Source organism: Cydia pomonella, chromosome 22 (assembly GCF_033807575.1).
Source record: "Cydia pomonella isolate Wapato2018A chromosome 22, ilCydPomo1, whole genome shotgun sequence".
In the NCBI taxonomy this organism is placed as follows: domain Eukaryota; kingdom Metazoa; phylum Arthropoda; class Insecta; order Lepidoptera; family Tortricidae; genus Cydia; species Cydia pomonella.
This window is the reverse complement of record NC_084724.1, coordinates 5,020,352-5,047,581: the sequence shown is the minus strand read 5'-3', so window position 1 is coordinate 5,047,581 and position 27,230 is coordinate 5,020,352. Positions and strand designations below refer to the sequence as shown.

The following is a 27,230-nucleotide window of genomic DNA, read 5'->3' as shown; positions in this document are numbered from 1 at the left end:
ATTCGACTGCGTGACACTGCTATACTGGCCCCATTCACATTGCCCGTAAGGCCCTTCCTTGGATATATGTAAATCATTTATCTCGATTTTGAATGGATAACCCTTCCAGTTAAATAATAATACAAATAAAAATCTTAAACAGTGATTTATTAATATAAATATCAACATACATCAATCTAAGCGACATTCTACATATCTCGTACAATAAAATATATTTAGATCTGATATAAAGTGTCATACACACAATAGCTATACTTAACATAATAGCAACTACGTAATACTTCATTGAAGCGATAAAAGAAACAGAAAAATATATTCAGTATAGTAAAGACATTCACAAAAATAAATAAAGCTTCAAAACAAAAATATATTTAGGTTTTTTTTGGGAAAAGCAAAATGGCAGTAAGTGCAAAATATTGAATGCAACACCTATTCTTAAACGAGAATGCATAGATAATAACTATAATTGCTGCTTGTACCATAAACAAGCTATAAGTACATATTTATTCCATAGCGAGTATTACCATAAACGTTACATAAGCTGCACAATTTTTCTTATTTTTTTTTTAAATTGCGGTTCTTTAAAAACACACAATTTCGTAGACCCCGAAAATGGAACTATTTTAGGCAACATTAGAAACGCTCGGTAAAAATTAGCTAGAATATATTAATATTTTTTTATATTGATTAGTGTCAATAAATTGTACTGTGTAAATATTTTTTAACGAGCGCATGATCCATACAATAATTTTACTCGCCAGCGCCACCTGCTGAAAAGAATATCAAGTAAGAAAACAATATTCCGGATCCCGTTACACTGATATTTAGGATTATTAAGAGTAACTATTGCTTTAAACTAAATTTTAAGAGCCGAAAAGGTGTCCATAGGCAACGGTGATTGCTTACCATCAGGCGTTTCGTCTGTTCATTAGCCTTTGATATCATAAAATAAATGTTGTATTTCTTCGTATTTTTTAAAACTGTTAATTTTTTTAATCTTTCTAATCCCCAATTTCAAGCTACCCTCAATTTCGAACTTAAAATTTGTCTGGCTCGATATGGTACAATTCGTACTAAATTAGTAAAATGAGCGAATCAACTTTTTCTTGTCTTTCGCAAGAATTGCCCTTAATCATTATTAGTTCAACCTTTGTACGTTTCAACATGGTCAAAATGAAAAAAACATACTTAATATATATACAAGATCCGGCAGAAATAAAAATACCGCAAATGATCATTAAAAACATTGGGTCACCCAGTGGACAAACCCTTATTTTCATACAAAAGTGTGGGACAGCTTTGTCCCCTGGGTCACTCTTAAACAAGTTATCAAATCATGATAAAAAATATTGCATTACGTAGCTTGTTTATCTGTTTTTATATAATAAGAAATAAATAATTACATAAAATCCTATTTTTTAAATCAGTTTTAGTCAAAGGAGGTTAAATTTTGCTGACAAAAAAAGGTTGATTCAGCCAAATACATCTAAGCGAAGTTCTGCTTCAAGAAGTTGATGAGCCCGTTGGTGGAGGCGTCATGTGACGTGACGGGCTTGGAGTCCGCGAGTTCAGGCTCGATGGCCTTGGCCAGCTGCTTGCCGAGCTCCACGCCCCACTGGTCGAACGAGTTGATGTCCCAGATCACGCCTTGGGTGAAGATCTTGTGTTCATACATCGCTGGAAGGTAAAAAGGAAGTAGTAAGCGCCCCGTTAGTACAATTGTAAAACTTTTTATCAACACACATATCATAAACCTTCCATGGTGCCTTCAAAATCCGTAAATAATGGCTAATATTAAGATAAATTGTTTTGTTACAACAATTTATCACTATCACTGGTTTAGTTTTTATAGTTGCCCAATTTCACAGTAGATGTCGCTGATCTATCGGCTACTTCACGCTATTAAGATTTTTCTACAGCCCCTTATAAGGTAAATTTGGTTTCGGAATAAATGAGTATTAAGTTGTCAAGTGAAGTGTTTCATTACAAAAGGTAGGAAGTGCAGTGCAGTGTAGTGAGTGAACATTGGTCCTTCGAACCGGATAATCGTGAGTACAGTGACAGTGGAAATGTGAAGTGTCAAAGACTTAGTCAATTTTCGCGGTAACACACACTTAGAATATTTCGTGTGAAAAAAGACATAGTGCAATTTCGAGTGAATTTAGGACTTAGAAAAAAACCGTTGAAAAAACACTTAGAATAATTTGTTTAAATTTTGGACTTAAGTCGATTTTGTGAATTCTTGGACTTAGCGTAATTTCGGTTAAAAAAACACTGAAAAATTGTGTTCAAAAATAAACTTAGAATCAAATAGACTTTGAAATCTGTCATTCAACTTAGCAAATTTTAAACAATAATGGCTAACATAGCATCACAAGAAGAACTTTTTAGTCAGATTAAAAGACTTCACACTAATCACAAGAAAACTTCGTCAACGCGTTATACAGCAAGTTACTTGAAAATACGGATAGAGTCGCTTGAAGAATACTGGAATCAATTCCTTGCTGAACACCGAGAAATTCTTAAGTCTTCAGCAAGCGTTGAAGAGAAAAAGGAACTGAAAGCACTCTATAATGATGTTGAAGATTTCCCCTTAGGTCGCGTGGTCCGATCGACTAGTCCGATCAATCGGAATACGAAGTTTTTTTTTTCCTGTTGGCTCGATTGATCGGACTATAAAGACTTAGAAAATCCTGTCAGTCCTACTATCGGTGTAATGGGATTTTAAAAGTTCGTCTAGTTCGATCGATCGAACCACGAGACCTTGAAAAATCCTCTTAATCCGATCACACAATTTTTATTTTTCCTGTTTGTCCGACCGGTACTTTCATGGTTACTTTTGTAATCTACCAACATCTCAAAAGTGTTTTCTCACTTTAATTAGCCATACACGAACGGTTTTGCCCGTCGGATCGGGCACATCCGTGGCTATATCTCACCACACACCGACGGATTTGCCTGCGGACGGGTGCCCGGCGGGCAGATCCGTATCTATATTTCTCGACACACACGCACGGATGTGCCCGCTGGCGGTACATCTGGCGGGCTGATCCGACGGGCAAAACCGTCCGTGTATGGCTAGCTTTTCGACGCGGAATTATCTACGGTTATTATTAGTCTACGGTTACGTCCGATCAGTCGATGCAACAGGAAAAAAAACGTCCTCGTGGTTCGATCGATCGAACTAGACGAACTTTTAAAATCCCATTACACCGATAGTAGGACTGACAGGATTTTCTAAGTCTTTATAGTCCGATCAATCGAGCCAACAGGAAAAAAAAAACTTCGTATTCCGATTGATCGGACTAGTCGATCGGACCACGCGACCTAAGGGAAGATTTCTATATGGAGTTCAAGACTAGTTTATTGGAACTGACGGAATCTGTCACAATACAAGAAGGTGCCTCACCTCAAGTGCCTCATGCATCTCAACCTCAAGTTGTCACAAAGAGTAAACTCCCACCGATAAACCTCCCTTCATTTTCCGGTGATTACCAAGAATGGATGCACTTCAAGGATTTGTTTATCTCTATGGTACACAATGAGCCAGGTCTGAGTGACATACACAAGCATCATTATTTGAGGTCAAGCTTGAAGGGTGAAGCAGAACAAGTAGTCCGTCATTTCGAACTCACAGCCGCAAATTATGGGAAGGCTTGGAACGCCTTAGTCTGCCGCTACAGCAATGATAGAGTGATAGCTAATACCATACTGAATCGCCTGCTCAATCAGAAGAAACTCACGTACGAATGCTCTAAAGGCCTCAAGGATCTTCTTGATACTACAAACCAGTGTCTCAGTAGTCTAGCAAATTTGCAGATTGATACAACTACTTGGGATTCGATAATCGTGCATATTGTGGTATCCAAGTTAGATAGTGAAACTCACAAAGCTTGGGAGCAATCGCTTGGTTCATCTATAGAGTTACCCACGTATAAGAAGCTCACATCATACTTAGAGGGACGATTCAGAGCGATGGAAATGGTAGAAGCGACACAGAAGAAAGATAAGAAAGAGACCACATTTCAACCACCAGCTACTGCACCTAAAATAAAGAATGTGAGATCTTTCACCGCTGAAGTTGATACGGAATGCACATATTGTAAGAAAAGTCACTACATCTGCCACTGCACGGAATTTGCACAACTCAACATAGATCAACGCAAAGAATTTGTAAGAAACAACAACTTATGCTTCAATTGCCTTGTCAAAGGACATTCCATACGGAATTGTAGACAAGCCACAACATGTAGAACCTGTAATCGCAAACACCATACGCTTTTACACCACCAGAGTATAACTGCGAATACAGTCACTATGGAGAAACCCACAGAACCTGATGACACACAAACCAAGCAACTCACAAGTCTGAAGGTCTCACAAAGAGGAAAACAAGTGATATTAGCCACAGCACAGATATGCTTGAAAGATAGCAGTGGTTCTCTCGTACAACTCAGAGCCCTTATTGACCAAGGCTCACAAGGAACCTTCATTACGGAGTCTGCAGTGCAACTACTGCGACTGAAGAAGACTTTGCAGCCAGCTAATATCACAGGTCTCGAAGATCAAGCGTCATTGCCACGACACGTCGTTAACTTAGATATTTACTCACCGATAGACACTCACTATATAATGCAAGTTAACGCTCACGTACTCTCGAAGATAAATGGTTGGTTACCCTCAAAGGAGTTTGACATCTCAAAATGGCCTGCCCTGTCCCAATTGCAACTAGCGGATCCTCACATGCAATCGCCGGGACCTATTGATGTTCTACTGGGCGCCGAGGTTTATGCATTTATTTTGCTAGACGGACTTCACAAATATAACGATGACAAGCTTATAGCACAAAACTCGAAACTCGGATGGTTTGTCTCTGGAGCGTCTAAATCACGAAGTGATCTGCCACCTCACAATATTGTAGCTCACCACGCACTCATCGAGGTAGATCAACTCCTACGCAAATTCTGGGAGACTGAAGAGTACAAGCCACATGAGAAACCGATAACACATCTTGAAAAACAATGTGAAGAGCACTATAAAGAAACCCACTATAGACAAGATGATGGACGATATGTCGTACGATTACCTTTTAAAGATGATCACGAAAATAACTTAGGCGACTCTCGACAGATCGCACTACAGAGACTAATGCACATGGAGAAAAGATTCGCAAACAAGCCTAAATTTCAGAAGGATTATGCGGACTTCATCGATCAATATCAGAAGCTGAATCATCTAGAAGATGTAGACCCACAACATAAGCCAACTCACAAAGTCTACCATCTCCCCCACCACGCTGTGATAAGAGAATCCAGCAGCACAACAAAGCTTCGCGTGGTCTTTGATGGAACTGCACAGCCGTCAAATGGCTCATCTCTGAACGACGAGTTACTTATTGGACCATCACTATTACAAGACTTGCGAGATCTCATTGTTCGTTGGCGTACTCACAAGATTTGTCTGCTTGCTGACGTAAAGCAAATGTATCGCCAGATACTCGTCGCTAAAGAAGATGTTGACTATCAGCGCATACTGTGGCGCTCATCTCCACAAGATGAAATCGTCGAGAAACGTTTGTTAACTGTGACATATGGTACGTCATGTGCTCCGTTCCTCGCTATTCGCACATTGAAGCAGCTTGCACAAGACGAAAAAGAGCAATTCCCAGACTTAGTTGAAATTATAAGTAATGACTTTTATATGGATGACTTACTCACTGGTGCGAATGACGTGGAACAAGCTACTAAGTTACAGAGTCGTATCACACAAGCTATGGCAAAAGGGAAATTTGTAGTGCATAAATGGGCATCCAACAGTCCTGATGTGTTGAAGAATATTCCTAATTCGGAAAAAACTAATCAACCAAGTGTCGAGATTAAGCTTGATGATACCATCAAAGCTTTAGGTATCAAATGGAACTCACATCACGATGTCTTCGAACTTAAGGTAGATATTTCGGAACCCACAGAACGCTTCACCAAAACGTCAGTACTGTCGGACATAGCTAAATCATATGACCCTTTAGGTTTTTTAGGGCCTGTGATTATCACTGCAAAAATGTTTTTGCAAAAACTTTGGTTGAGTGGTATTGGTTGGACAGATGAACTTCCTCTCGAACTTGCCACAGAGTGGTCAAGCTACAGGGACCAGCTCTGTCACATGCCAATCTTGTATTTAGATCGTTGGGTTCACACACAATTTGACGGCAAGGAAAGAGTGGAAATTCACGGGTTCAGTGATGCCTCTTGTTTAGCTTACGCTGCTGTTGTTTACTTGCGAGTTATCACGCCCCACGGAATCTACGTGTCACTTGTCATTGCTAAAACAAAAGTGGCACCAGTAAAACAAGTCTCCGTCCCACGATTGGAACTGTGTGGCGCGGTATTGCTCTCGAAGTTACTCAAAGATGTTCAGCACAGTCTTCGTTTGCCCGAAGAATCTGTATTTGCGTGGACAGATTCAATGATTGTCTTAGCGTGGCTTCGAAGAAACCCTAGCACTTGGAAAACGTACGTAGCTAATAGAGTCACTGAGATTGTTAATAATGTAAGTAGTGGCCGGTGGCATCACATAAAATCGGCAGAAAACCCTGCAGACGTTGCGTCGCGTGGCATTCGTCCCGATCTGTTTAAAGACTGCGAGTTGTGGTGGCGCGGACCAACTGTACTTCACCAAAAGAATGATTTTGATAACTGTCGCTCACTTTCTCTCGACATACCAACAACACAACTAGAAGCCAAAGAAAATTCGAAAGGAAATGATAGTAAGATAGTAGCACTTCAAGCTGGTGTATCGAATGAGAGTGATGATCGACTTACATATTTGGCTAGATACTCTACTCTGACAAAATTGATTCGCGTTACAGCATACTTACTGCGATTTGTAAAGCTGTGTAAAGCACACATTGATGTAAAAATGAATCAGATAGTTCCTGAGACTTTTCCTCAGCATCTTACAGTTACCGAATTGAGATATGCCACAAAAGTTTGCATTCGACTCTCTCAGGAGTTTTGGTTTCAGGAAGAGTTACGAATGCTGAGAAAAGGCCAAAGGCTTCCGAAATCTGATGTTTTGACCCCACTTGCCCCGTTTATAGACGAAAATGGCATTATTCGAGTTACTGGTCGCATACGTAATGCAAATGTTAATTTTGATACAAAGTCACCTGTCGTTCTAACCTCGAAATGTCACTTAGCTGTTTTGATTGTGAATGATGCTCATATTCATTGTTTGCACGGAGGTCCTCAACTGACTCTGAATGGAATTCGTTGCAAATACTGGATAATCGGTGCTAAAAATTTAGTTAGGAAAGTTGTTCATAAATGCATCCCTTGTTTCAAACAGTCTGCAACACCGATCAATCAATTGATGGGTCAGTTACCTGCGTGTCGTGTAACGCCAGATAAGCCCTTCCGTAAAAGTGGAGTGGATTTTGCTGGTCCAGTCCAGTTAAAATTGTACCCAGGTAGATGTCAACGTACATGTAAAGCCTACATTGCTTTGTTTGTTTGCACCGTGTCCAAGGCCATTCATTTAGAACTTGTGAGTGACTTGTCCACGGCTGCTTTTATTGCCGCATTTCGTCGTTTCACTTCTAGACGCGGTCATTGTAGTGATCTGTGGAGCGACTGTGGTACCAACTTCATCGGAGCGTCTAAAGAGCTTGACACCATGTTTAGGAATAGGAACTCAGAAGTAGTTGGAGAAATATCTGAGATTTTGGCAAATGACCAAACTACATGGCACTTTATTCCTCCTGGCTCACCACATTTTGGTGGACTCTGGGAAGCTGGCGTGAAGTCGATCAAGTCTCACCTTAAGCGTGTAATCGGACAAACTCTTCTCACGTTCGAAGAGTATTCTACACTGTTGACTCAAGTGGAGTCTTGTGTAAATTCTCGGCCACTAACTCCCATCAGTAATTCTATTGATGATGCTTCTCCAATTACACCGGGACATTTTCTTATAGGCGAAGCTCCTATCACTGTTCCGGAAGAAAGTCTCGCCACTGTGCCAGTATCCCGTTTGGATCGGTGGCAATTGCTCCAAAGGATGTTGCAATCGCTTTGGACTCGTTGGAGTTCTGAGTATTTAACAACACTACAAAACCGGTATAAATGGACCGTTACTAATCCTGATCCTGATATTGGAACAGTAGTTTTGGTCAAGGATGAAAGACTCCCTCCCGGAAAGTGGTTGTTAGGTCGTATAATAGATAAGCATCCTGGTAGAGATGGTTTAACACGAGTGGTTACGTTGAAATTAAAGAATGGTACTTTTCGAAGACCCATTGCTAAAATTTGCCCTCTACCTCTGGATCCTTAACTATCTGTTAAGAAGTTTAATGTGTTGTAGTTTTCAAGAATAGCTCTATTTGAGTTTCACTATGTAATTTAACCTTATTATTATTGATTCATGTTTTCACGTGCTGTTTACTTCACTATTCTTGGTTTGTTTTATTTACATGGATCTTTATGAAGGACAAGTCGTCCTTGGGGGCCGATAATGTTAAATGTAGTATGTTTAGTTTTTATAGTTGCCCAATTTCACAGTAGATGTCGCTGATCTATCGGCTACTTCACGCTATTAAGATTTTTCTACAGCCCCTTATAAGGTAAATTTGGTTTCGGAATAAATGAGTATTAAGTTGTCAAGTGAAGTGTTTCATTACAAAAGGTAGGAAGTGCAGTGCAGTGTAGTGAGTGAACAATTTCTTATCTGTGAAAATGTTCTAATTGCTTCATAGTTACATCAATCAATTTTTCGTGTTATGCCTCCATCAAGGTGTTGATGATTCTGCCAATGTCGAGGTTGGATAAGACACGGCTAGTATATGAATCTTATCAATTATCATATTACGGTCATAGACATCAAAATCGATTTGGTAATGACATTTAAATTTCGAACATCTGAAAAAAAAGCAATTCGTTTTGACATCTATTCTAATATCAGCCGAGATGCCTTTTTGTTCGAAATTAAATGTCAATTGCATATAATTTTGACAAATCTCGCATGTTAGTTTGTATCGAACGAAGTTTTCGTTTACCGCCGTTTGGCGTAGTTTTATTTTTTAATTCGTTTTAAGTATAATTTTTTTTTCGTTTTTAAAGTAACTATAGCAAAAGTTCCGTTTAAACAGAGCGATAAAGATATTTGGGAGACACCACCACATATCCGCGAGTTCCGCCAAGAGAGTAACGATGCCCCAATGTGGACTGTAATTTGGGTTAGTGAATAAATCATAGAATTTTTATAATATGTGTGTAGATAAAATAGTGTATGAACTCCACATAATTAGACATTCAAACTCTCTCATTACTCTCTCTCTCTCTCTCTCACTTCGTTCGTTTCTTTAACCCACAATCGTATTTTAACTTTAATATTAGAGTTACCAATGAGAGCTCCGAGCACGAAGGGCGGGACTTCCTACAAGAAGAGTTGGTGGGGCGGTTACCCTTGAACATCTTGTGGGGTAAGATCTTGGCCACTTCTGGGGCCTTGCCGGGCTTTAGTATTAGACTCACCAATGAGAGCTCCAAGAATGAAGGGTGTGTCAAGAGTTGGTAGGGCGGTTTCCCTTGAATACCTTGTGGGGTACGATCTTGGCTACTTCTGGGGCCATGCCGGAGTTTAATATTAGACTCACCAATGAGAGCTCCGAGAACGAAGGGCGTGACTTTCTTCACAACGATGGAGTTGGTGGGGCGGTTACCCTTGAACACTTTGTGGGGTAAGATCTTGGCCACCGCTTCTGGAGCCATCCCGGACTTCTCTAACTCTGCCTTAGCCTGTGAACAAGATAATTAATTAAAGTTTCACATATAAAGCAATTATAATATCTTTTTAAAGGTAAACCTTGTATTTGTTCTGCAAATATAATTTGGTGATGTAAAACTGACGATGACGTCATGATGTCAAATACTGTTTTATGAACTCAGTATTTAGTGTTTTTTTTATTTTATTTATATGAACTTTGGCTAAGAATAGGTAATTATATACCTCTTCCGCTGTTTTGCCCTTCATGAGCGCCTCGGTTTGGGCCAAGAAGTTTGCCAGCAAGATCTTATGATGCTGCCCGCCGGCGATCGGGTTGTGGGTCTGCGCTGGGGCGATGAAATCACACGGGATCAACCTGACAAAACATACCGAACGGATATAGTATTATATATACATACCTACTTGGTTATTTATGTGTGGTGTGCAACTCTTAGTTAATACATGCATTTATATGAATTTAAAACTTTTATATCTTACCTAGCGCCCTAGGAGTGCCTCAGTGTTCTATATTAGGCCCATCTTTTACTTTACCTACCTAGTCCCCTGGTGTGAGCTGGTAGGACACGTGCTGTCTGCTAGTCTCCGGTTCTCCCCACACGATGGGGCCGGTGGAGTAGTTAATTTATTGTAGTAAATAGAGTGCCGCAGGGTTCTATATTAGAACCACTTTTATATCATACCAAGTGCTCTAGGAGTGCCTCAGGGTTCTATATTAGGCTCATTATTGTATCTCACCTAGTGCCCTGGTGTATGAGCTGGTAGAACGCGTGCTGCCCATTTGTCCCCGGTTCTCCCCACACGATGGGGCCGGTGGAGTAGTTGACTTGTTGTCCGCTCCGAGTTACGTATTTTCCGTTGCTCTCCATGTCGCCTTGTTGGAAGTAGGCAGCGAATCTATTTAAAATTAAGTTTTTGTTTTTAATTATGATGCTTGTATTAAGGTGGTTCGACTAGGTTACCCAAAGCTTAAACCACACTAGATGGCGCCACAATTGCAAATTTTGAGTTTTAATTTTTTTGTGGAGTAGTCTTGGTATTTCTATTCTGTAAATTATGTTTAGCGCACTCTTTAAATAAATATTGAACTATTACAACAAACATTGAACACTTCATTGTACAAAAACTACCCCTTAATGTCGACAGAATGTTTCTTGACTCTATTTCTAAGTATCACTCACACATTCAAACAGTCTTACTGGGATCCTTGTAGTAGACAATTTGGCACAGCGTGAGTAGGCTTCAATAGCGTTGTGGTATGTACGTGGAAATACATGCAAGAGGATGTGGGTTCGAGACTCATTATTTTTTTTTTTGTTATCAGTATTATCAAGTATCTATTATTAATAAATTATTTTATGAGAAATATGAGCGTTTTCCATAAAAATATTAAAAATCTGATTCTCACACATCATGATATTTTTGGGTTCTTCCAACTCAGAATCACTAGCATAATCAATCCTCGTGCTAAAAAAACCCGAAAATTTGTATTGAAATTTTAGTTTTACATTGAAATTTCTTTCACACTAAAATGTGACGTAATGGTATGGATATTTTAGGATATCTTTCAAGTACCTCAAGCACCAGGGCGGCTACCGGGAAAATCGAAATTCGTCAATTTCGGGCATTTTTCTCTGTCACTCTAATTACGTCTTAGTGAGAGTAAAAGAGAAAGATCCCCGCAATTTGCGAATTTAGGTTTTCGCGGTAGGCCCCCAGGTCCTGTCAAGTTTCAGCAGTGTTGCCAGGTGAGCGGAAGAGAATTATCGTACTTGAGTGTCAATATTATTGTACCGTTGAAAAAAATATCGTACGCCAATCAAAAAGGCAGCCCCTAAAAATGTCTTGCAAAATAAGCTTAAACTTCCAATTAATAATAAAAAAAAAGACAATTTTCGTCTAAATTGCGCAAAAAATCTGTTTATGTTTGTGTATTTTTGGGATAGACTCAAACGGTATACAGGAAATTGTGACATTTTAAACTTTAAACTTACACCAAGGAGCCGAACACCCAAAAGATACTAATTTTAGCCTATTTCTGAGAGAAAGTGTCATATTTTGCTTCAAATTACTAGACTTTTAAGGTGGCATCATCCAAGGGCTGAAATTATAGTACTTTAGTGTACGATAATGCTCTTTGGAACATTACGTCATACCGGGGCCCAAATTATCGTACATGTACGACAATTATCGTAGGCCTGGTCACACTGAGTGTCAGTGTCGACAGAGTCAGCTAAAAACGCGTCAAACATCGCAACGTCGCGCCGATGCATGGAGTGGCAACGCCGCAATGTATTTGTACACGACATTTGTCACACACACATGAGTAAAATTTATAAAAATATAACGTTGATTATTGCATGATTTCTGTATGAAACAAAGTTTTTCTATTAATTTAGCGCAAATGAATATTCGAAAGTAGATAGATGCGCAACTATTTATGTAATAATATTGTGTAATTAATTAATAAATAGCGATTATTTTTTGTATGAAAATCGAACCACCTTAACTGCAGACATTATTAAAAACTGTAAGCTCGAGTAATGAATAAACTGACCTCTATTGCTTCTGCGTAAGTGTAAGGCCTGAGTGGACGCTCGGCGCGGCGTGCAGCGTGGCGGCGGGCTCACGCGCTGTGAGCAGCGTGCAGTGCGGCCGCTTCTATACGTTTGCATTTGTTTAATATGTACGCCGCACGCCCCGCCCCGCTGCACTCACACGTCGAGCGGACGCCAAACGCTCTGAGTGAACACTCAGGCCTTACACTAACGATTTTACGCGTGTCATTTTTATTACATAATGAAATTAATGAATTAAAAAAATACATAGCCACAATAAAACGGAAGTTGCCTGTTCTATTTATAAAAGTGAAGGATACTCGTTAAAGGACGAGTATCCTATCGCTTCATTGTAGATTGTGACATATAACTACCAAAATCACACCCGACGGGCGTGTATTCTGTACCAAAATTGTGGTCATTAGTTTCACCAAATTAGGTCTAACTTTTGGGATCAGTAAAAACAAATTAGAATAGTAGTTATATACGAAATAAATGTCACGTACAAAGGAAAAAAATACCAAAGCATCCAGTGCCCAGGGCTGACATCGAACCAACGTCCTCCGTTTACGCGACAGATGCCTGAAACGCTCGGCCACCTGGGCTCGGTGGCTTGGGTCGAAATTTCCAAGTATATATCAATTTCCGAAGGCTTGTGGCGTCCCCTGGTCATCCCTAAGGTTCGACCTCCTAACCGAGTTAACTCAGGTCATTTCTTATAAAGATATTGATACCTGATATATGATATTTTCATAGAAAGTAATTTAATTTGTTCTTAGAGAATATTAGTTACCTATGTAAATACTGGTCGTAGGGCAGGAGGGCGTGAGTCTCGGCGCCGTGGAAGTTGCTGTACCAAATACCCAGCAGCGCCAGAATCACGGGCGCCTGTTCAACAGATAATTCCATAATCAGACTCACAGCTCGGACATCGCAAAACAATTATAAATTATAACTCATAAAAATAACCGTTTAGGTTTAGAAGTCAAAACGCCATTCAAAATATTTCTTTGTGTCAAAAAGAAGTACCTACTTAGTATGGAAGGTGGAGGTAAGGAAAGGAATCTCCATATACCAAAAAGTGTCATCAAAAAACCTTAAATAGGTGGCGCTTCAATACCTAGAGTACTTGAACAAAAAATCAAATCATAGACAGCGCAATTCACTCCGTCAATAACGCCTAGGGTCTTAGCTACTCTAGCGCTACTCTGGAGAGATTTGAAACTATTATTTATAGCTGACAGCTGGACACTTTTGCAACAGTTCTACCATAAGAGATGCCACTCCTCTTAATTCCACACTCCATACTACTTAGGGCAGCACGTTGCAACCTTGAGGTACAGAGCATTACGGCCCGAAGAATCTGGAATTTCCTGGATTCAACGGGCTTTAGTAATCAACTTTAAAGAGCCGCTACAATAGATCAATACCTGGTCAATATGGCACTAAAAGGTCCACTAACACTACAATAATAAAGAGCCTAGTTAAAACACAAGTTACACGAGTCCAAACAAGATCTTCTGTAATGAGAATCAACTTAGTTTTGAAGGAAAATTGCCCGCCGCCCGGATTATCATTTGGAACTAAAGCAACTTAGTTCGACGCACATTACAGAAGGTCTTGTTTGGACTCGTGTAACATGTGAAATGTTTTAACTAGGGCTATAATTTTGATGTCAACTTTTAGCTGATATCCTGGACTATCATTTAATAATAAAAAAATACAGGTCAACGACCTCGCTTTCGAAAACAAAGATAAATTAAAAAAAATTTTTTGAAGACAATTTTTGTCTTTGTATAATAATTCTCGAGTACTAGTGGACAATCCTCTGTGACAATTATGCTTCAAATGTATGCCCTAATTCATTAGCTATCGCATGATTAATATTTTTTAAATGTGCGATAGATAAACGGACAGATAATGGTACATTAACAAAGTGCAGTAGTTTGGCAGCATACAACTTTGAAAGGGTGCATTTTTAAAATGGTTGAGAAAAAACATAGGTATGGGGGGTGATTTGTCGATAAAATTAATCTTACTATACGTGGTTAACGTCTCCACTATACGTAGACAAACACATGGTATATTACATACAAGAATTACTCGTTGAAAAGTATAAGATTTGAAACTGTGAGGCAAACGTAAGGCAAGGTAAACAAAAAAAAACCGGCCAAGTGCGAGTGGGACTCGCGCACGAAGGGTTCCGTACCATTATTTAAAGAAACGGCAAAAAAAATCGTTTGTTGTATGGGAGGCCCCTTAATTATTTATATTATTCTGTTTTTCAGTATTTGTTGTTATAGCGGCAACAGAAATACATCATCTGTGAAAATTTCAACTGTCTATCACAGTTCATGAAATACAGCCTGGTGACGGACGGACGGACAGCGGAGTCTTAATAATAGGGTCCCGTTTTACCCTTCGGGTACGGAACCCTAAAACTTGATCCACACAACGCAACTCACGTTCTTATCCAACGGCGCGGTAGTGAAATGGTCGTCCATGTAGCTCGCCCCGTCTAGTAGCTGCTCGAAGTTGTCGTAGCCGACGTACAGCGAGATGGACAGGCCGATCGCGGACCACAGTGAGTACCTGAATTCATTATAATTATAGGGTATTTTCGGTAACATGACTAACATGTTACTTCGAAATATGTTTTCCCGATATACCGAACCGATACATGGACGTTTAACCGAACGCGTTTTTTTTTTAAACCTTTTGAAAAAGGCATCCTGTAGAAGCCATTGAGTTATTAGGTTAGATTCGTGACCCTTTTAAAAATTCATCGGTTTTTGGGAAAAACACGTTCGGTGAAATAAAAATTTCAGGGTTTTAATAATCGAATTTAAATTTTCGGAGATGAGATAGGTAACCGGTATTTTCTACAAATTAGTGCGGACGTCATTCTTCCGAATGGTGTTGTAGGGTACAAGTGTAGGAGAGAAGCGCTGGTGGCCTAGCGGTAAGAGCGTGCGACTTGCAATCCGGAGGTCGCGGGTTCAAACCCCGGCTCGTACCAATGAGTTTTTCGGAACTTATGTACGAAATATCATTTGATATTTACCAGTCGCTTTTCGGTGAAGGAAAACATCGTGAGGAAACCGGACTAATCCCAACAAGGCCTAATTTACCCTCTGGGTTGGAAGGGCAGATGGCAGTCGCTTTCGTAAAAACTAGTGCCTACGCCAAATCTTGGGATTAGTTGTCAAGCGGACCCCAGGCTCCCATGAGCCGTGGCAAAATGCCGGGACAACGCGAGGAAGAAGAAGTGTAGAAGAGATAAAGCATAGACGCTAGTTGCGGCATCTGTTGTAGAGTGGGCGAACTTCAGTATCTGTAGCTCGGCTACTTGCCGCCAGATGGCAGTATATTAAAAGTAAAACGCGTAATGTAATTTCGACAGTATTACCTTAGCTATAATGTTCAAATTATCGTAACAGACAAGGGCTCATAAACTATTTTGAAATAAGACAATATGGCCAATCATCTCTCAGAAAGCATTGTGTTTGTAGAAGTGTGCGTTTTGCCGACAACGGTTCTCATAGATAGCGGCTTATTTCGCTTCTTCTCTTTTTTTAGTTTTCTGTGCAAACATAAACCATAGACTACAGTTTTTTTGGGTTCTTGGCAGTTGTAACCATTTGTAATCTGTATTTTAATAGTTTTTTTCTTACCTGCCGCCGACCCAGTCCCAGAATCCGAACATGTTCTTAGGGTCGATGCCGAAGGCGGTGACTTTCTCGCCGTTCGTGGACAGAGCCACGAAGTGCTTCGCCACTGCTGACGGCTGTCGACAAATTATTTGTTTTAAATAAATAAATTCATTTATTCACGACCAATTTCGATCATTTTGTGTTAGCGACAATTTTTACAAGCTTTTATTTAATTTGCCCTGTTAGTATGTATGGGACAAATCTTGCAAGTTAAATTTGACCCACTTCCCACTTTCCGATGAAGCTGAAAATTTGCATACATATGTAAGTTGGGTGACAATGCAATATTATGGTACCATCAAGCTGATCTGATGATGGAGACAGGAGGTAGCCATAGGAACTCTGTGATAAAACAACGCAACCTAATTGTGTTTGGGGTTTTTAGAATTGTCTCGATGAGTATTAGTTGCCTGTGGAAAAAAAAGTACAGTCAGCGATAATGCTTGTACCAAAAATGAAATTTTTGCCAAAAACTTATTACAAGCTTTTATTTAACTTGCAATGTACCTATGTATGTACGGGTCAAATCTTTCACCCATTTTCCGGTTTCCGATGAAGCTGAAAATTTGCATACATATGTAAATCAGGTGACAATGCAATATTATGGTACCATCGAGCTGATCTGATGATGGAGATAAGAGTTGGGAATAGGAACTCTATGTAAAACAACACTACCTAATGGTATTTGGGGTTTTTAGAATTGTCTCTATGAATATTAGTTGCCCGTAGAAAAAAAATTGCAGTCAGCGATAAAAGCTTGTACCAAAAATGTTTTTTTTGCCAAAAACTTATTATCTTAAAGCTAATGTTAGTATACATAAGTATTTAATTATAGCTAGCTCCATTGATTGCTGGCAAACCTTCAACTTGGACTTCTGACTCTCGGTGAGCGACCACGTTTGGGCACCGTAGGTTTGGGTACATGTGAAATGCAATAAAGACCGTCTTCCCGTATAGTAAAGAGAATTTGAAATAGATGTTGATTGTCAAAGAAAACTTTGTAGCCACAGTAAATTTACTGCCATCTTTCGACACATGATTAAAACTTTTAGAACGCTATTTGACTTTGATTCTTATTCTTTCACTGATACGTGTTAAATTTGTTAAACATCTAAAAGTGGCGCCATCTAATAGATCAAAGGTATCGTTTCGAGCGATGACGCCAAAACCTTTAGCCGATGCCCGGTAAGATGGCGCCGTTTTTTGATATTTAACAAAATTTAACACATATCAGCGGAGGAATAAGGATCAAAGTCAAATGGCGTTCTAATCATGTGTTGAAAGATGGCAGTAAATTTACTGTGGCTACAAAGTTTTCTTTGACAATCCACCTCTATTTCAAATTCAATTTGCTTATAGACAGTCTTACCTACATTGACCTTACCTTGAAAAACATTCGTTAAATGTAGAATTAGGTAAACTTACATCCTTGGCAGCTTCAAGGAACCAGTTCTTAGCGGAGGTGGCGTTGGTGATGGTCTCCTGCGTGGTGAAGGTCTTGGAGGCAACGATGAAGAGCGCCGTTTCGGGGTCGAGGCGCTTCAGCACCTCGGCCAGGTGGGTGCCGTCGATGTTGGATACGAAGTGGACCTGGTGGAAGAAAGTGTTTTAATAACTAAGTGGCTCTGTGAGTTGTAGACCTCGCGATAAGATTGATATAGATCGTTTCACGAACACGCGTGCCTTGATAAAGATAGTTTATTATTCAAGTAGGCATATTACAATGCGCTTATGAACGTCATATAAAGCTACACCGGCTCTAACCCTACACCTCTGATACGAGAAGATTTAAATCCCCCGTCAATTGGAGGAGGGTATCCCAATATGGACCGGCAAGAATAATCTTATAATTAACATGCAATAAGAAAAAAATACAATTTAGATTACTATAGAAATCATACACTTTTCTTTATAGAAATTTGATTAGGAAATATATATGTACATCAAATTATACAAATACGTAGCTCTTTCAGAAAACATATCGAATTCTTACAAAAGGAAAAGAAAATAAAATTAATAAAGAAATGATAATATACATTATATAAATGATGACCACCGGTTTGGCCTAGTGGGTAGTGACCCTGCCTACGAAGCTGATGGTCCCGGGTTCAAATCCTGGTAAGGGCATTTATTCGTGTGATGAGCATGGATATTTGTTCCTGAGTCATGGGTGTTTTCTATGTATTTAAGTATTTATAAATATTTATATATTATATATATCGCTGTCTAAGTACCCTCAACACAAGCCTTATTGAGCTTACTGTGGGACTTAGTCAATTTGTGTAATAATGTCCTATAATATTTATTTATCTCGTGACTCGTACTGTCATATAATTAAAGGTTAGATTCAACAAATCTGCGCATCATCGTGGATGACACATAAAATAAAAAAATACTTATTTCGTTGAGTCATTATCACAGCTTACTCACAATGATCTTAAGTGCCATAGACTCTAATGGCACTTAAGTCCTTTATGCCAATTTCTATCATTTTCAAAAAATTTAACGACGGTAAAATTCTATCTTGAACCTGCTCACAAAATTTCGCGAGAATCGATTGAGAAATGCGATCTGCAGAGAACATTCGGACATACAAAAACAGATTCCTCGAGTCAAAGCGGAGACCTTCACTAACGCTTCGGTCAATTAACTAAATAAATAGGAGTGAGATCTTTCAAAATTTATATTTTGAGTAAAAAATGAGATGCATTTATTTCAAAAACACAATTTGTATTGTTTTATTTGATAGTATTTGGAGGGTTGCGACAAATTCGCCATAGTTTAATCTAGAAACATGTTTTAATATAATTTTACTTTACAATTACACAATTTTTTACCAGAAAAAAAGACTTTTTTTTTATACTACGTCCGTGGCAAACAAGCATACGGCCCGCCTGATGGTAAGCAGTCTCCGTAGCCTATGTACGCCTGCGACTCTAGAGGAGTTACATGCGCGTTGCCGACCCTAAACCCACCCACCCTCGTTGAGCTCTGGCAACCTTACTCACCGGCAGGAACACAACACTATGAGTAGGGTCTAGTGTTATTTGGCTGCTGTTTTCTGTAAGGTGGAGGTACTTCCCCAGTTGTGCTCTGCTCTAGATCTGGAATGACATCCGCTGTGCTGTGCCCTACCACACAAAGCGAGATGACATTCACAATGCCCATACCTCTCTTTTGGACGTAGTTTAAGGACGTACCCGGGTCCGAGACTAAACCCACCCACCCTCGTTGAGCTCTGGCAACCTTACTCACCGGCAGGAACACAACACTATGAGTAGGGTCTAGTGTTATTTGGCTGCTGTTTTCTGTAAGGTGGAGGTACTTCCCCAGTTGTGCTCTGCTCTAGATCTGGAATGACATCCGCTGTGCTGTGCCCTACCACACAAAGCGAGATGACATTCACAATGCCCATACCTCTCTTTTGGACGTAGTTTAAGGACGTACCCGGGTCCGAGACGTGATATTTGCCGAGACCAATTTTATAAGTATTTGAAGCATTCATTATGAACCTTAACATGGTTGGTGTATGGCTTCGGTGACGGTGAATGTTGGCCACGTCGGTAATCGCCTTGCCAGAGCGGCGTGCAGAGTGGCCATTTACTATAAGACTATAAAATTATTTTCTGATGATACTAACCTTAAGATGGTTGGCGTAGGGCTTCAGGGCTTCGGTGACCATCAAAGGGCCGAGGTCTGAGCCGCCGATGCCAATGTTGACCACGTCGGTGATCGCTTTGCCGGTGTACCTGTTAAACAATATATTCATATAAGTAGGTCGCGAAAACTGGCGAAAATGTACAGCTCTAAGAATTTATCTATACTTAGGACTTGTTTCATAATGTCCAAGTAAAGTATTGGATAGCTAATTGACAAACAAATTAACTGCCAGATTAAATTTCCTACAAAACTTAGCACTTTATCTACCAGTTATATAAGCTTATTTGAAGATTGTGAAACGCCAACGATGACTCTATTCGTCAGATAAGTGGCAAGTAGCTTATTCAGGACTTTACTTGGACATTGTGAAACAGGTCCTTAGGTTAATTAAAAATGAATAACAATTTAAAACTGAATTAGCAATGTTTTTTAATGTGGAACGGTGCCTTTAAAAAACGATTTTTTTTATGATAGAGGAGGCAAACGAGCAGGCGGATCACCTGATGGTAACCGATTACCGCCGCCCATGGACACCTGCAACACCAGAGGGGTTGTAAGTGCGTTGCCGGCCTTTAAGATTTATTATTTATTTCTATCTCTTCTTTTATTTTAGACCATTTGCGATCCATATAGTCGTGTCAACCACATCAAATGTAACCTCTAATAACATGACAATACGAGTCAAGGCACGCGTCTTCGTGAATGCCACGATCTATAGTGGTGTTATTTACAAAATAAAAATACAGGATTGAAAACTGAGTTAGTAAATACCAATACCTAAAGTTTACTACATAAAAGGAAAAGAAATTTAGGGTCAGTTGTAGCTGAAGCGCAAGTAGTTTTATTTCGTTCTGCCAATAACTAATATCCCCATCCAGTATTTACTTGACCAGGCTAAGTGTAAGGCCTTAGTGGACACTCGAAGCGTTTACACCAGCACGCCGCTCACGCCAGCTAAGCTACCGGTCGGCTTCACCGCGGCCCCGAAACCTGGCCCCGCTCAAACGGTATCGCCAGGTTAGGGGTCGTGGGGTTGGATAACGATCGGTAGCGAAGAGCTGGCCCACACCAGCCACACACACCGTCCCCCAAATGACGGCCATTTGACCACCCCACCGGTCGGTGGGGAAGCGACCCGCGACAGCCGCCGCAGCCGAAAGGCGGTAGCGGCCCCTCATACCCCCCTGACGGAGGGTATCGACAGATTTCCAGTCCACTCGTAGCGGAGCGTCCGGTGGGGCGTGCAGCGTAGCGTCGGGCTCACAAGTGATGTGAGTAGCGTGCACTAAGGCTGCTTTGAATTTGTTTAACATGCACGCCTCACGCTCCGCCCCGCTGCACGCACAACTCGTGCGTCCACTCAGGCATTACACTAGGGGCCACCCGCGGTTGTAATGCTTCAGATGAGTATTTAGTGAGCGGGCAGTCGAGGCGCTCGACTAAAACCTTTAAGCGCCTCCATAAGTGACGGAAAGATTCACTTGAGTCGAGCAAGCTTCACGATTTTTTTCTCAACTTGTTCGTTAGTCTACACAAGTTACTATAAAAATCGCTATAGGTGTTACTAAAACAGTCGCCATCAGATATATCGGTGCGGCCAAGATGTTCACAAATATTTGAACAATGTCTCTATTATCAGGACGTTAAAGTCCTTGTTCAGATATTTTTGAACACATCGGCCGCTTCGATATATCTGATGGCAACTGTACGTATGATATTTACATCAGCTTCGTTCACTATACAGTTCACTATACAGGGTGATTCATGAGACGTGAGCTGGACTAAGCCTAAACAATCAGTAAATGCTAATGAATCGTTCACCATCATATTTAAGTAAAACAATCACGCTTTTTAACTGTTATTTAACTTTTTGTTAAGGACAAATTTGATTATCTACAATCATGGACACCCTACAACACTTAATTAACAAAGATAAAACCTCTTTAACCGTTATGACAGCAGTTTGATTATGAAGAAAATAAAATGTCACACTTGAGTGAGATATGATTTTATAAAAGTAACCACACTCCGATGACATTCAATTTGTCACTTATTATGGATAAAACAAAGAGGGTGACCGTAAATATCGTAAATAAAATAAAACTCTTTTTTTTGAACAGTAAAAATTAAATTAACGTTAATCTCACAAATACTGGTACGAAACAGTTGCTGATAATTTACTGAATATGCAGGCTTGATCCTGCTCACGTCTCCTGAATCATCCTGTATATATATTGTTGATATAACCGAAAACTTAAACTAGACGTAGGGTTAGTGCTATAAAACGATTCTGTAACATTATTTTAATTAAGTCTTAACTACCAGAGCATAATTAATTTTTGAATTTTTTTCGAGCAGCAATGTATTTTGTACAACATCATAGCTATAGTCAGTTGTGACATAGGGACCGTGCGCGTTGGAGGGTCTGCCATCTTGTGGCCTGAATCGGAACCATAAACATGCACATGTACATACACGTCACGTGTTTTCTTGTGAATAGTAAGTTCTGCCATCTTGTGGGCTGCATCGGAACAAAAAACATCACATTTACGCCTCGCGCCAAAAATCTGACGGCTCCTGTGCTGCCTCCTACAGTTCATGCACGCTCCCTATAGCGTCAGTAAATGCGACGTTTTGAGTTAAAACAAAGTATTTATACATTGCTTGCTGAATTATTTAATATGGACAAAAAAAAATTTCCTGATTATTATTTAGGGACTTACATGAGTACACTTACACATACACATGAGTTACACTTTAGGGAGTTACATGATTATGCCAGCCCCATCGTACCTTATTCTAGTATTCTTACACGTCTAGTTATGGGACGTTTACCTTTTAAAATAATCTAGTACATATAAAAATATATTTTTAGCCTCTTCTGATGTCGGTACAGCTAAGATGCTCTGAAAAGCACCTATATCCAATCTATTTACCTTAAGGGCAATTAGTAACGCTTGTCTATCGTTTTCATTCCGTGCACATTAAGTCAAAATATGTTGCACAATGGATGGACAAATTATAGTCGTCTGTTTTTTATAAAACCTATGAAAGTGTGTTAATTAAAACTAACTAGTAACTACCCTTTGGTAATGCGGTCGTATCAAAAATACACGCTGTACAGCGTCCATACCACTGTCAATCTGTCCACAAAATTCATATGTGCCAAGACTGCAATGACGTGTCTGGCGTGACATCGGCACCGTCAACTAAAATGGGTCGAGTCTATTTTGACACTTAGCTGCACTGCACATATAGGTATCGAAATTCTAATTCACCATATATTATCAGACCACATATGGAGTACTGCTGTCCGATTTGGGAAGCCTGGATACCAGGTCAACCCTTCGATTCAGTCCAAACGCGCGCTGTATGAATCGTCGACGATCCCAAACTCACAAGCGACATTGAACCTTTAAGTCTAAGGAGAGACTTTGCGTCCTTGGGTGTGTTCTACCGCTTGTACAATGGGCTGTCCTCTGAAGAATGGTTTGACATGATGCCAACGGCCGCTTTCCAGCAACGCACTGCTCGCCGTCGGCAGGGTGTTCACACAGTGCGGTTTAAGAGAAATTTCCTCCCGCGGACGCTCCCCGGGTGGAATGAGCTCCATGGCGAGGTTTGCGCGCATGTAATACCCCTGCAGTTGCATGCGTCCATAGGCTACAATGACCGCTTACATGATTATAGCTTGTTAGCCACCGACGTGTTGACAGTTTCTTAGCCCTTCTACTGTTCACGGATGATTAGTCAGAGAGTCCCTCATATGTACGTTTGACATCAGCTACATGCAATTTGTTGTCTGTACTGTACTGCACTTTCTTGCTGTACAATCATCAAACTCTTCACTTAACCCAATAAGGACCTGTCGCAAAATCTTGATAGCGCGATGCAGCCGACAGAACGGCGACATCTACCGTGAAATTTGGTAACTCCATTAGCGTCCGTCCGTAACTTAACTTACCCCTTCCACTGCCCACTGATCACTTGTCCAGAGAACTCCTTCATATGCGCCAAAACTGCGTTGACGTCTGGCGTGACATCGGCTCCGTCTACTAAGATTTGCCTGTTCTTGCGGTTACGAAGGGCGATGTGAAGTACTGCACGGTTTTCGGTGAAGTTGATCTTTTCGCCTGAAAATAAGAATTTCTTCAGTTTTAGGTCAGAGCCCCTTCCCCCTGCTTGCCACACCTGGTCACATTTGGTAGCAAGCCCCCTCCCCCGTGATGTGACGTCACATATTTGTAAAAAAAAAACAATAACATCAGCAATTCCTATTAAGTATTTTAATAATACCAATATAAGAAATTTTATGCCTTAAGGTATTAAGTCCGCCATTTGTACCTTCATGTATTGTGCACTAAAGATTAAATAAATAAGAAATTTTATGACACTAAACCGATTATGAAAAAATTAAACGAATAAAAACAATTTATAATTGTAAAAACTTGTTATTTAACTGTACAGCGAATACAAAAAAATCTAAACAAATTTCGATTACAGATGAAGTTAAAGTGATATCACAAAGTTTGTAACTTCCCCCTCTCCCTTGACACAACATGTCACAACTTATTGATCCCCTCCCACCCCCTAAACCTTAGACGTAATTAATGGATGACCCCTAACGTCCAAATATGTCAACAAGAAAATTACCTTGACTTCTTAAATTAACAATTAAATTTTGATATAATTTCGGACGCGATATCACGTCTGCACGACGCAAGCTATTACCTACGTTCATTTATTTGATTTCCATTTTTTTTTAGTTTAATCTTTAATATTATAAATTGTTCTGTTGATGAATCGTTTTTAACAGAAGTCTTGTCTGTCAAAATGGTTCTTTGATTTGTTTGGTAAAAAATTGTTAGGTTTTTTATTACTTTAATTTATATTAATATTAGTTACCTACATCTGGTTACCCAGAAAATCAATGCCTTGTCAAATATCAACATTCAGAAATCGCAGACTAAAAAAGTCGTAGCACTTTTTTTGAATGACAATACCGCTGCCATAAATTTAATTAACAATCTTGGGGATGTTCTCGAGGGACTGTATCGCTTCGAATCCTGAGTTTATGACTTCCGATAGAAAAAAATCATGAAAAAATCTAAAATGCATTTTAAAAATTCGTAACATATGCACAAAAAATTATGAAAATTGCTTCTAAAATCGGCAATATTTGAAAAAATAAATTAGGAAAATATTTGAGGGAAAATATCGATAACTTTTTTTTCTCACGCTCCCGGGCACGCACTTGCATCTCGCTCACCCTTAACACTCAGTGAAAGTAAGAGAAGGACACAAACTTACTGGGCTTTAACCAAAAAGGCAGTTGCTGTCGTAAAAACCAGTAAGCCCTGAGGACCTACCGCGAACCATGTTCGACGTGTTCCCTCTCTGTCGCACTTGTGAATTCGTACGTGACAGGGAGGCAACACGTCGAACGTGGTTCGCGGTAGGCCCTCTGGGCTCCTTTCGGATTTAACCAGGAAATAACTATGATGAATGGTGTACCTGCAAACATAGCATCTCGAGCCTTCTCCACGCCGCGGGTGCGGGCCAGGTTCAGGAGGAGCGCCATGACAGCGTTGTCCACTCGGTTCTTAGAGTAGTCAAGCAGGATCTCACCATCGTTGGGTGTGGGCAGGCGGAGACTGGTAATAATCATATGGTCATATTATGTATACTTATTTAGCTTAACTCATCAATAGCGTACGGACATATGGTGGCAATCTAACAGAGAAGAAAATAGTCATTATCCACAAACATTTTATGATTGAATGAGTAAATTAAAAAATTTATATGACATTACTGATAAAATCCAATACTAGGTCCATTTAACAGTTTTGAATGATTCCAGGTTAGTTTCGTTAGACTTAGACTTAAGGTAATCACAGTCCAAATCCCGGTCAATTTAGGACTAGGTACATATGTCGGAAATGTTATGTTACATGTGATATTCTATTTCGTATGATCTACATTCTAATCAAAATACTTAGTAACCATACTGCATTACGGACTAAAAAAGCTCAAATGGGAGTGGGCAGGGCACATAATAAGATACAATAACAACAGATGGACCCAGAAAGCCACGTCCTGGACTCAAGAAATATTGCGAGAGCTCATGCAGAAATGACCGAGGACCCGATGGTGTGACGAGCTGGCTGACTTCTCGGGATTAACATGGAACAGACAGGCTACTGACAAACGGAATTGGAATAAGATGGCTTTGCCCAACAATGGGATTCTTTGTAATACCTTTGTATTACTAGGCTAAATAACTAAATAATTAATTACTGACTAAAAGCTTCTAAAATTATAGATATGCAAATATAATGTGACTTTGTCAATTTAGACAACTGTTTATTATATTAGTAGTTGTTATATGTTGGTTATTAAATTGACAAATAGTATATTTAAAAAAAAAAAACAATATTTACATTCCAAAAGCACTGGCACTATTTGAATAAGAAGCTTATGTTTTAGAGAGAACAATCATTTAATTGTTATGCATTCAATCATAAAATAAACCTAGGCAACTCCATTGCCCTCTCTGTCCATAATGCCACTACCTGTCCATACATTACTAATCAATTAACTGTACATGTATGGAATTGAAATATTCCCTCAAATCATAAGGTCATTAAATTATTTATTAAATGTATTTTCCACTTAATATAAAATTATTTCCATTATCAACAACATATGACTGTGATATGTACCTATGAATAAATATGTTTTTTAGTTTACTATAGCTTATAAATCATAAAGAAATATATTAAAATAAAACTTTACGAGTTTCAATTTAAACTGAAATTGACATGTTATAGAATAGACTTCAAAAAGTCCAGTACAAAGTACATTGCACCATGTTTAGCCATTTAAGCAATTCAGTTTCATTGAGGGCAACGAAGGTCAATTTTGAGGTACGAAAAGCTTGTCATTGAGTTGAAAGCTATGACCTTCGAAGTTGAAGGAACTTATATCTAAAGTTGTATAAGAATATAGCTTTTCTAATTGCTGTTATACAACTTTACATAAGTATGAAGGTTAAACAAAAGGATGTTCAAAAAACAAATATTATGTCAAGGACATTCAGGGCTAATTATGCATGAGTCCTTACCTAACTTTTATAATTAAATAACATGAATTTACCTGAATTTTTCAAACCGCTGTGGGTCCTGTTGGAATAGTTGTTGAATATTAATTTTATCATGGTTCAAACAGTAGAAACTTTGTAGAGTCTGATACGCCGGGTCATCTTTGAGGCTAATTTTCGGTTCCATGGTGGCAAGAGAAAGTACACGGGTGTTCAGAGAGCGGCGCGGCCGAAACTGTTGTCCTATCAGTGATAACGAAAGTCGTGTTGACATGTCAATGACGTATGAAGGTTAATTGCGTTTCGATTCTGCTATTTTCTATGCAAAGAAATTTTGTTTTCCTCCACATGTGCTATTAACCATAAAATTGAATGGAAATTATGTAACAATCTCTTTAAGAATAAAAGCAAGTAGATCTTACTCTA

At 39.5% G+C, this 27,230-nt stretch overlaps 1 protein-coding gene across 1 annotated transcript; it reads right to left on the bottom strand.

The window, feature by feature from the left end:
• Positions 1 to 128: 128 nt before the first annotated feature.
• LOC133530347 (glucose-6-phosphate isomerase) lies at positions 129 to 27,094 on the bottom strand. Its single transcript, XM_061868254.1, has 12 exons — positions 26,861 to 27,094; positions 25,220 to 25,359; positions 23,670 to 23,838; positions 19,686 to 19,794; positions 17,471 to 17,635; positions 16,007 to 16,119; positions 14,798 to 14,924; positions 13,126 to 13,220; positions 10,513 to 10,671; positions 10,000 to 10,132; positions 9,647 to 9,788; positions 129 to 1,677 (listed from the first exon to the last, which is right to left on the bottom strand). Exons 1-12 carry the CDS (start codon positions 27,076 to 27,078, stop codon positions 1,487 to 1,489), a joined length of 1,761 nt encoding a protein of 586 aa, XP_061724238.1. The 5' UTR covers positions 27,079 to 27,094; the 3' UTR covers positions 129 to 1,486.
• Between the last annotated feature and the right edge of the window lie 136 nt (positions 27,095 to 27,230).

Excerpts from the sequence above, each read along its gene's own strand:
- LOC133530347 (XM_061868254.1), bottom strand. The coding sequence starts at position 27,078 with ATGTCAACACGACTTTCGTTATCACTGATAGGACAACAGTTTCGGCCG. Across the intron at positions 14,925-16,006 it reads TGGGACTGGGTCGGCGGCAG|GTACTCACTGTGGTCCGCGA; the intron begins GTAAGAAAAAAA and ends TAATGAATTCAG. Across the intron at positions 1,678-9,646 it reads CGTTCTCGGAGCTCTCATTG|CGATGTATGAACACAAGATC; the intron begins GTGAGTCTAATA and ends TTTACCTTCCAG.